Raw genomic sequence first — 11,555 nt, 5'->3', positions numbered from 1 at the left:
GGTTGTGGCTCCTCTGGCTGCTGCTGTTGTGGCTGCTGTTGCTGCTGCTGTTGTTGCTGCTGCTGCTGTTGTTGGGCCTGTTGTATTTGCTGTAGCTGCTGTTTGGGGGATTGCTGATGCTGTTTGGGAAACTGTGCTAAGATCTGAGTTGGATTCCCAACCAAACCTTTTGGGGAAGGTAGTCTGGTAGAGGCAACTTTAATGGCTGATGTAGACACACCTGTGAAAGAGTAAATGGTTTAAGATTGAACAGTGCAACACGAAAGAAAAATATTACAATTTCTTAAATATTTTTGCATTTATACTGTCTTTGCTACTGAAAGACGCATAGATATATACACGAGTAAAAAAAAACTCCCACATAGCAGAAGCACAAGGAAACTTTATACAGATTTTCAACGTGGCAGCAGAACAGCAGCTAACGGAAAGACCAGAATCCCAATCTACTTTCTGCACTTTTTGTAGTACAAAGAATTCACAAATATTTTCAAAAAGTGTGATCTTTAAGCTTCAAGAAAGCAAAATATTTATAGTGAAAAATCATTACTACACAAAGCTAGGATGTAAGGATGACAAATACCAAAGCCATCAACATTAGAAGGGAGTACCTTGTCAGGGAGCACAACGTTATTTTAAAAAAATGAATCAAATAATGGTACGTGATTTAGGAAACTGTGGAACACGCACTTTTTTGTGCTGATAGGTTAGGTGATCTTACAAGTAGTAAAGCGATGAAAACAAGTTTGCAGTAAGATGGAAAGACAAAGTTTCCAAATAAATCTTATTTCTGTCATCCCATTACATAGGTGTCACAACAATTCCAGCAAAATTTGGCTTCATCGATAATTCTGAACTGCACGTCCCTAAGCACTGAAAAAAACAAAGTCCATGTCTTATGAAAGCAGTTTTTAACCAAGTCACAGCTGTAGTGTAAAACAAAGAAAATCTCCTCTCTTATTTCTCGACATTTACAGATGGCAGTGATAATGACAGAAATCATACTAAACTACAACTGTGGCAATCTAAATAAGCAACCCTTTTCTCACTGCACCATCTAAGAACATTTCTCCATTTCCTTGGTCAGCTGTTTTCATTCATTAATTTAACTTTCTTTACATTTGGAGTGATTATCAGTTTACGTCACAAGACATTTCACTGGCATCTTTTGCAATGACACCAATAGTCTTGGGGGAAAAAAAGTTAAAGAAATATTACACCTAAGATATTTTAGAATTATAGCCTTCTCCATGATCAAAGCCAACAAAAAATCCACAGTTCCAAGAATATGAAATTCTGCTGTAAGCCCCCGTGTTCTGTAGATTAGTATCTTCAGCACCTGATTAACAGAAGCAATATGGAAGGCAAAATACCTCCTTAGCCTTGATTTGGTTGCACAGCTTTTTGTGGAACGGAAAAAAAATGGAATATATGGACCAGAAAAAAAAATTGCCACGTGACACTTGTCTTTATCAGGCACAGTATTTTTCAAGTGCTGGTCACTGAGGCCCTTTCATTCATCCACAGCTTTCCTTTTTCCTTTCCTTCAAAGCCAGGCTAGGCGGGGCTCTGGGCAGCCTGCTCTAGGGGTTGGCAATCCTGCCCACAGCAGGGGGGTTGAAACTAGATGATCTTTAAGGTCCCTTTCAACCCAGGCCATTCTATGATTCTATGATACCAACTGTTAGCTAGTGGCTGTGGAGCTGAACCAGTCAAGCCAGTATACATGGTTGGAATTAGAAATCAGAAACCTAGGAACTTTAATCCAGGTTCACTCAGGTCTTAATTTTTAAGGACTTGAAAACTGTCATGCTGATAAAATACACAGATAAAAAGGTATAAATGCATCTCTACCTTTCAGAACTGTCATCAAGATTAGTTACCATGAGAAGTATTCTAAAGATTGGGCACATTAAGCGTAAATTGTATTTATTTGATGTTAACTCTGCATGTTTTTGTAAATCAGGCTTTAAGAGAAGCAATCATCTTCAAATATTGGAACCATCCACTTTTGATGCATCAGACAGAGTTCTTAAACAATCTATAGTGTTTTAATGCTGCAAGTAAAATCTTTTCAAAATAAAAAGCTATGCCACACCCACGTTCTCTTTAAAAAGAGGATCTGCACATTAACGGCTGAAGTGAAGAGGGAAAGAGTTCAACAAGAACTTTTGTGGAGTATCTTGGACTAGTTTCATCAGTAGACTTCTTTCACATCTCCTGTGCTTTACTCAAAGAATGGTTAGGGTTGGAAGGGACCTTAAAGATCATCTAGTTCCAACTCCCAATGTAAACATCATCAGATGTAAACATAAAGTGCATCTCCCCTATGCTGTTCTTGAAACAAAGTCCAAGTCATCAGCAAAGAGCTTTTATAAATACGTTATTGCCATACCTTGTGCTACTGTTGACATAACCACTGACGGCGTTGATGACACTACAGCAGTCACAGCAATTGTATTTGCAGTAGAGGAAGGAGTGGAACAGCTACTGCTGCTGCTGCTACTGACCAAAGAGGACTGGGAAGCAGTTATAACCACCGGTTGCTTTTGAGTAGTTGAGGCAATGACTGATGTTGGGACCAGTTTCGTAACTGCTGCATAGTTGTGGGACTTGGAAAGGATGTTGGGTACAAAAGTTGAGCTTGGAGAGGTGGTTACTATTATCACCTGAAAGAAGAAAAAGAACAAGAAATTCATTTGTTCTTTGCATTTATTTAAAAGCAGAAAACTTCAGTAATATATCTGCCTATGTGTATTTAATTGTAGGGATACATATTTATTAAGACCATTTACAAGTGTCATATTCACATTTGCTGGTAATAAAAATTTTCATTAGTTTGAAAAAGTGCAGATAAACATTTCCTTAAAATTACAAGTGTTGCTTCTTTTTGAGGAAAACAATTACTACCTAATTAAAGCAGAATTATGTCATGTCCGAAGGCAAACAGACAGGAATGAACTGCTTGGCTTCATTAAACTGGGTCGGGAAGCCTGAAGCCCATTTTAAATGGAACTGAAGGGATTTTGAGCAAGTTTTAAACGCATTCTCCCAAACCTTGCACATACATCAAGAAATGGCAATAGGAGAACAGATGATTTTTTTTTCTTTTTAACAATCAAAAAGCAATTGCTGAGTCAGTAATGGGAAATATGTTTGATCCACAAGGCTGTAAACAATCAATATCTCATCAGTGAATAAAATGGTTTAGGTTTAAAACAATTTCTACTTTAATTAGCACTCTCAATAACACAAAATTCTTTCTTATCTGTCTGAAAACCATTTGCCTAAAGACAATAAACATTACCCCTAGTGCGAGTTACAATTACAATGCCATGAACCTGATTTGACACAGAAAAACACAGCACTCATTATAACAGGGTAAGAGGTCTGTTCTTACGTAACTGACCTAGAAAACTAAGCATTTCTTAAGTATTGAATACGAGAACTGTTTACGTAAGATGATTTCTTTTATTCTGCTTATATGTACCTCCCTGTACTTACGAACACACAATTAAAAGAGAAGCACATAGCACAGGAATAAAATCTATTTTCAGTTTACCATGCAAGAATATTTATTAAGAAATTGTTTTAATAATGTAACTGCCCCAGTAAAAATTTCACTTATTAAAAACCTTGAAAATGAAAACTTATTAATGATTTAATGTAACAAAAGCAGATAGACAAAAAGGAACAGAAGGAGCAAAGAAAACCTGGGTCAGCTCAAATCAAAAGTCCTACGCTACTTCCCAAGGACCACTGAAACCTTGCCTGATAGAAAAAATAAATAATATGATAATGGCACCAGGAATAGACTTCAGTGACAGATCAAGTGGTAAGAGATTAACAGTTTATAATTTTTTTTTAAAAAAGATAACTACACAAATGGAATAAAAGCAAACTTCACCACCATGGCTGCCTCTGCCTCTCCTTTTACCCCAGTGCTTAGTTTTAAGGTCCCCCCTACTTAGCTATGCCTTTAATATTTTGGTCTGAGGAAATCCAAAACCTTACTATCTCCATGGGCTACAGCAGGTTGACCACAACTGACCAACGCCTGAACAACAAAGTTTCCACATCTGCTGCTCTACCAATTTACTGCATCCTCCAGGGAGAATGTTTTCTCTGCATCACTTATTTTTGTCTTCTGCCTAACCTTGATTGAATCAAAACACCCTTCTGAAATTGCTCTATGATGTGCCTCTGGAGTGTCATCCTGTCTCTTAAATAGTCAGTTCACACTAGAAATACTTCCCAAGTGTTTGAATTTTAGGGCCAGCTCCATCCCACCTAGCATAACTAATTTAGGAAAACAATCAAAGGACCACTTGCAGTTAAAAAGGGAGATTATTCACATTAAACTTCCTATATAATCCATAGTGCAAAGGGTAAGTTCAGCATCTCAAATAAATAAATACAGATTTGCAGGATGAATCTGGGCATAATCACAACTCCTCAACACCGCTGTTCTTCATTCAAAGACAGAGATAAAACCATCAGTCCAAAATTATCACTTAATAAGACTTAATTTAATCGCGCAAGGGAAAAAAAGCTTGTAAAGCATTATAGTTCAACAATGATTGCTGTCCTGTGACTAAGCAGCTTTGGGGATCTATTCTCTCTCTTCTTTTAAAATTAACACAGCAGAACAAAGTTTAGTTATCTTCACGTATGAAGTATATCCAGAAAATTGAATTTTCAGGTAAAAATGTGGAAGCATTAAAGCTCAAAGCACAACAATTATATTTTTGAGATACTCTTTTTTCATGTATGTTGAAATGATCAAAGTAACTTCATCATGGGTATGAAAACTGCATCACATTTGTTACAGCAGGCAGACTGCCTAACTAAAATTAAAAAGTTGCTTTTTTTGTTGTTCTTAATTGTTATGGTAAAAACTAATTCTTAATATACACTGAAATTAGTCCTGTCAGATCTATTTTGAGACATATCAAAACCTAGTCCCTGAAGAAATAAAGGCATTAACTGACAGAAGCTTCACCAGCTAGATTCCTTCTGTGTCCTAGACAGAGGACTTCATTATAAGAGAATACAGAAATTAGAGCTGTGACATTATTATTTGTTACAACAAATCTTCCTCCAACCTACTAAAATGTCAAAACAATTCAGAAAGCTGGCATGCAGAAATGAAGCATTTCACTTACATCCAACAACTTCACTCACATCCAACTGCACTTATTTTAAAATAGGACATTTCCAAATGGAGTCTAACCAGTCTGACACTTAATTTAAAACTACTAAAAGGGATTTCTCCCACCAAAATGATCCAGTTACATATTTTGGCATACATAAATCCAACAAAAGAGGGCAGTGTGACAAATTCAGATAGAAACACTACTATAGCTCCCTAATGAAACAAGCAATATTTTCTTGTCACTGCAGATTTACTAAGTAAGAGATTCAAATAATACTATGCAAAGCAAACCCTAAAATTTCCACATCAGAATAAGCAGAGGCACAAGTGCAGAAAAGATCCTATTGACAGTCCATTCTCCTCCTTTTGGAGATTTAATATGCTCCATCTTTAACTACCATGATATATAACACTTAATACAACACTACAGATGTTTAAGGCAAAAAAAAAAAAAAAAAATCCTTCCTGCACAGAAGATGGGTAAGTTAAGCCCCATCCTAGCTGTGAATTTGCTGCACTGAATGCAGGATATTTTATCTGATGGTTTATGCTCACTCACAAATTTCTACACGTCTTCAGAGATGAAATTTGATTAAGGACACTCTTAACGAACTGTGAATCAAATGAAGGCATCGAAGAGCTCTGAAGCAGCAAAAGGCCAGGAAGCAAGTTCTTTATCGCACATTACTTCAGTTAATCTTCCTTGGTTTTAAAGTTTTCAAAAATCAGGACATGGGAACTCTGCTAATCCAAATAGAGTCGTAAAACAATTAAGAAGACTAATAGAACAAATACTGTGTGAAGGTTTGAGCTCAACAGTCCAACTCTCACAGTTGGAAAAAAAAACAACGCTTGCTAGGGGCCAGCCTGCCATCAGCCTGTCAGTATCGAGGCCAAATTAATTCCACAGACACTCCCCCCAAGTCTGCCTTAATTAATGACCGTACCAAGAATGAACTTGGTCTGAGCCATTAATCTTTTTTTTTAAATCTTAAGAACAAAAAAGTGGACACATCTGAAATGCTTCCTAAAGCATGGGAAAACAGTCATGCCATAGATCAGGCACGTCAAATCTGAGTCCAATACAAAATTTCAACATGGAAAACCTTTTCCACACACTGCATTCTGGTGAAAGCTGGGCACACTCAGCTGATACAACACGACTGATTTTGACCACTATGACACCACTGATGTAGAATGAGAAATGGCACACTAGTACTGAAAGGAAAATAAAGCCCCCCCAATCTTTGATCAGCTCCAAGAATAAGTTTTATAGACCCCAAAAAAGTAGTCTCTAGACAAAAGGCTTGGCAAGGGAAAGCCCATGCCACCTCTCCTGGAATTCTACTACTGCAAAGAATAATTATAAATAAGGAAAATAGAAATAAGAAAGATTACCTCTGACCAATAGTTGTTACCATCTGAAGGCTGTTCAGTGGCCTATGTGATCCAGTTCTCAGTGGACTAGTGTCCATATCACAAAACCCAACACCACAAATGGTACTAACTGGTAACCTTGTTGGCAGTCTCACCAGAGAGGCCAAGAATTGAATGAGCATGGAGACTGAATCCCCTCTCATCCCTAGAAGTGGTCCCTTCAGGTCAGGGTTGAGGCACATTGGTGGGGCAGTCTGGGGGAAGCTTGCACTCCCGCTGCCTGTGCTGTACCTGTTCTGTGGATAAAAAGAGGGCTTCAGTCTCCACGGCTGCAATCCAGGTCCTTTCACACACAGGTGAACTAAAGTCATACAAGAGTTTGGTTTTTCTCTGTTCGTTTTAAAGAGGGATTACCTTAACCCAAGTGCAATCCTTAAAAAAAACCAGCTAGACAGTTCATAGAAAGGAAGAGTCAAACACTGCATCTTATTCATTGATAAAAGCAGAATAAAGTAGCATTTGGCAGCTTCCCCCACATACCTTCTGTGTTGTCGTGTTTGTTGTCTGTGTTGAGGGCTTAGTGAAGGTTATTTTCACAGGCGACATGTGTGGTGGTAAGGAGTTGGCAATGCTCTGCATTATATTACTCATCTTGGGGCTGCCACTTACAGGCACTGTGATAGTTTTAGTGACAGGAGCCACTGCCTTCGGGACTTCTTTCAGGAGAACGGGCGAAGAACTAGAAGAATTCGTTCGCCGTCTTTTGCGCGGCTTTTCATCATCATCTGAGCAGCTGACACCTGGAAAAGAAGTACTTTTTCTAAATTATATTTTCCCCATCTGCAGCTCTCAGTGCTTTCTAAAACACTACAAACTTGCTGAGTCTTCTACCCTCTTTCAAATACAATCAAAAGAAACAGAGGATCAGTTACACCTTATGGTCACAACCAACCTGTATCACACCACAGATGGTCTTAGTCCTTGACATAGACCACACTTACAGTGCCATAAAGCAGAGAAACAAACCACCAAAAATCCCAAGCTACTCAGCTACTGGGTTACTTCATTCAGTTTAAGAGATTAAAGGAACGTAAGAGCCAGCACAGGGATTTCATTCTGTCTGCAGAAGCCTGACTAATGAGACCACACACACAAGGGGGTTGGGATAAGGTGGATAACATCATGCACATTTCAGTTTGAAACTTTACACTACACTGATGTTGTTCTTGCTGGTTTCCTTTACAGCACCTGGACCACTGATGTTTATCCTCCTGTAGTCTTCTCCGATTTCAACCTTTGTACCCACTTCAAGCCATGCTTATCAGTACAGTACCCTTCTCCCTTTCACCTCAACACAGCATCTGAGATCCTTTTTTTTTTTTTTTAATGACTTATTTTCACCCTGAAGGTCAAACCTCACCTTATGAGCTTCTGCCTTGTTTGGTGCTTTTTATGCAACAGATATAAACCAGGACCTAACACGCAATCATGAAAAACAATAGAAGTCTCAAAGGAGCTCATTATTCCTCACAATCATCTACTGCACACGTATAAAAAAAAATCTCCTGCAATATTCCGCTGAGCAAAGGATAACAGCATGATCAATGGATCTTAAATCCATATGAAACTTTCCAAAGTAGGCAATAGGTTCATTAATTGATATACATTACAGAAAGACACAGTTTAATAACCTTCAAAATCTTTTACAGCTATTGAGTAGCATCTACTTTTAACAAATTAGACAGTGTTAAAACAATTTAAAAAAAACAGAGATAAGCTGAAAAGACACAATCCTCCCTATGCAGAACAAGACGGAAGATTTTGTTCTGTATGCCTGGGGCTTAAAAAAATGCTGTCATGGCAAAAAGCAGTCTTGCTGGTAACCCAAGCAAACTTGGTTGGCAGTCAATCTCTAATTAGGGCCAAGATCTAATGACGGTCAATCTCTAATTAAAATAACTAAATATTCTGGCATTTGAAAAGTCAAGACGCAGGTATTAACATGGACAAGAAAGTGCCCAGTAGCACAGCAAGTGATTTCTGAAAAATGGGATTCTCTCGTAGTGCGAGTACCAGCTCATTTGCAGGGACGCTTCAGAAGGCCGACAGCTGCATCCACACAAAGCTGGGAACCTGAACTACAGAAGAGAAGCAAAGACTCTATTTTAAGCTTGCTTTGAACTCCAAAAAATAGTTGGCTGCAGCAGTACAGATGAAGCGTGGATCTGCGAGTCTGGATTTCAAAGCTCTAATCAACAATTTACTTTACGGCCCTGAACAAGCCTAGTGGTGATCTCCATCTACAAAGCAGAGATTTGGTTACATGACTTCAAGGTCTATTATGAACAGGTCTTTTATGTATTACTGTGAGTGCACTACACAAACTTCTAACTGGGAGGTCACTAGTCACATTGAAAATGTGTAGGAATTTCAGAATCTCAGAATCCATTCAAATCAGAAACCCACATGCAGCTAGGATGTTAGGACATAGCTGTTATTTTGATGGATCAACAAGAAATACTGAAGAGAAAGCTATTTGTTTGTGGTCCTCATCCACAAAGAAAAAAAAAAAAACCCACAAAAAAACCACAAAACCACACAACACAGAAGTAAAAAATTAAGATTAAACTAGCAGAACATTATGTTAAGTACAGCTGATTTCATCTTCTGTTTTCACTGCTGGGGTTCTGTAAGAACGTTATTCCTATAATTTTGTGTTAGAAACTGCATTTGCACAGTTTTCCACAAGCATTTAGGTAAAAGGTAATACAGTTCGACTACAACTCTCACTTGACAAGCAAGGAAGCAGAGGCACGGAGAGGTTAATGGCTCAATCAGACTGTGACTTGGATGAGGTCACACAACAGATCAGTGGCAAAGTCACGACTGGAACTCAGGCCTCCTCAGTTTGCTCTTAAGCAGGTTTGTTAAAACTAACATGACTGATACAACACATTCTGAAAGATGCACGATTCCTTAAAAAAAAAAACAAACAAAAAAAAACCAACAAAATGAAGCACGTGAAATGGGGAAAAAATAGAAATCTAGAGATGGAAGGAATAAAAATGAGAACCTTTCATCCCTCTATTGTGTCTAGACTGGTTTCATACTCATTACCATGTAATAATTCAACAGAGGTCTAAATTAAATTTTTAAGAGGTTAAGAACATTTTCCTCTGAATCTTTAAACTAAAGCTGGGTGATTAATGCATTCAATCAGAAAAATGAAAAATCTTAATGTAATGGGTTCCATGGGTTGATCTAACCATTAAAGATGGTGGTTTGCAAGTAACATTCTATTTTTGTACAATGTGACATTTTGGACTAGATAGAAGTTTATACAAACATGCATGTATAGAATATAAAAAATATTTTTTTAAATATTAGAAGTATCCACAGCAAGCATAAAAATAGTACTTATCAATTTCACTATTAATCTTTACGTGTCACCTACATTTTGTTAGACACCAAATAAGGGCAGAAGGAAACACTTTTAATTATTAGTTAAATAAAACTACCTTAGATGAGCTGGGCATATGTACGAGGCTGTATTCTGCTTTTAGAACTAGCTGATTTACTAGTCCAAGAAAGAAGCGAGGTGGGGAGGTGACAAGAAAAAAAAGAAGACTATTTCTGGATGTTATGCCCTGAATATCCAAATTTAAATACATGAAGATGGGTATCTGGTGGAATTTTGTATGGAGCTTTCACAGTTGCTCAGGAATGCAAGCCTCACTAAGATTCGCTTCCAAATAAATCACAGAATGGTCAGACATAATTAATGTAAGCATATAAACAAACTACTGTATTGTAAAAAAGTCTAGGTCGAATGTGAAAGTGAAAAGGAGGGACCTTTTCTAACTCCTACAGGTGACTACTACGCATTATTTAAGCTGAAGGAAAAAGAAAGTCCTCTGCAGAAGCAACCAGCAGAGCCACCTTAAAGACAACTTCTGAACAAGCTGGATTAGAAATCCACTGATATACAGCAATTCCTATATTTTCTTTTTGAAATGCTTTTCACTTCTGTTGTCCTTGCCATTACTGCTCCCTGCAGCATTTTACCGTGTGTTAATTTATCCTGAACACAACTTCTCTGAAAAAGGGAAGCAATAAATTCATTCTTTAGACTAAACGAAGGCATAAAGGCATCAAATGACTTGCCCAAGGTCAGAGCGTTTAATTCAGTCCATGCTTCAAGCCACAAGACTGTCCCTTTCTTTCCCTTTTGTTAATCAGTTGCTAATATCACTTACTTTTGACGTAAACAGTACTTCCACTTGGCAAGACGACTACATTGGAGGCTGGACTGGCAGGTCTGGGGGACTTCACTGTTGCTACACTGCCACTTGGAACAGGGGTAGATGTTGGGGTTGAAGTGGTACTTGTGTAGGAATAGCAAACCACCACTGAAGAGGAGAAAAGACACCTTCCGTATAACTGAAGTGCAGAATCCCATTATTCTATCACTATTTTAACAATTGAAACGGAAGCCAAAGACTTATTGGGTCATTATCCACATCTTTGCCTCTGCAATCCTAAGCATGGCCATGGAATTACCAGACTCCAAAGACAACACAGAAATCTAATTTCCCCTCCTCCCGTCCCCAGAAATCTGTGCTGCCGATTCTGGACTTTTCATTTGTATTAATCTGATGTTTTATTTTACAATTTGTTATTTTTCATTTTAGCATTAATTCAATATTTTGATTTTTTTCCTTTTCTGCTAATGACAGTATCTAGACTGGTAACTGACAGAAAAAAAAACCCAGTGCCTCTCCTCAACAGTAGTTCAGTTGAAGAAACCAAAATATTCCTTCCATCATGAACAACTGATTTTGCTAATCAGCTTTTTTTAAGGTGTTGCTTATAAGTAATACTACAATGATCCAGTATTTCTCACAAAACCAGAATAAAACAGCCTAGTTCAAGAAGCGTTACATATTCTGGAGTTGCATGAAGCAGAATCTGAGCCTGTTCAGCCAAGTTAGATGGAATGTGTACTATCATTATTTAAAAGGCGTAG

General features: G+C 37.8%; 1 protein-coding gene across 1 annotated transcript in view; it reads right to left on the bottom strand.

The window, feature by feature from the left end:
* Nucleotides 1–11,555, bottom strand: part of LOC104468932 (chromosome unknown open reading frame, human C11orf30) — a 38,770-nt gene that overhangs the window by 20,097 nt on the left and 7,118 nt on the right. Inside the window, 4 exon segments of the mRNA XM_010083228.1 lie at nucleotides 1–220; nucleotides 2,393–2,666; nucleotides 7,070–7,329; nucleotides 10,786–10,938. The exon segment at nucleotides 1–220 is cut by the window's left edge and continues 119 nt beyond it. Coding sequence (XP_010081530.1) covers nucleotides 1–220; nucleotides 2,393–2,666; nucleotides 7,070–7,329; nucleotides 10,786–10,938 — 907 coding nt within the window.

The sequence above is a fragment of the Pterocles gutturalis genome, unplaced genomic scaffold, assembly GCF_000699245.1.
Source record: "Pterocles gutturalis isolate BGI_N339 unplaced genomic scaffold, ASM69924v1 scaffold25915, whole genome shotgun sequence".
Taxonomy (NCBI): Eukaryota; Metazoa; Chordata; class Aves; order Pterocliformes; family Pteroclidae; genus Pterocles; species Pterocles gutturalis.
Note: the sequence above shows the minus strand (reverse complement) of the source record. Positions and strands in the feature narration are given on the sequence as shown.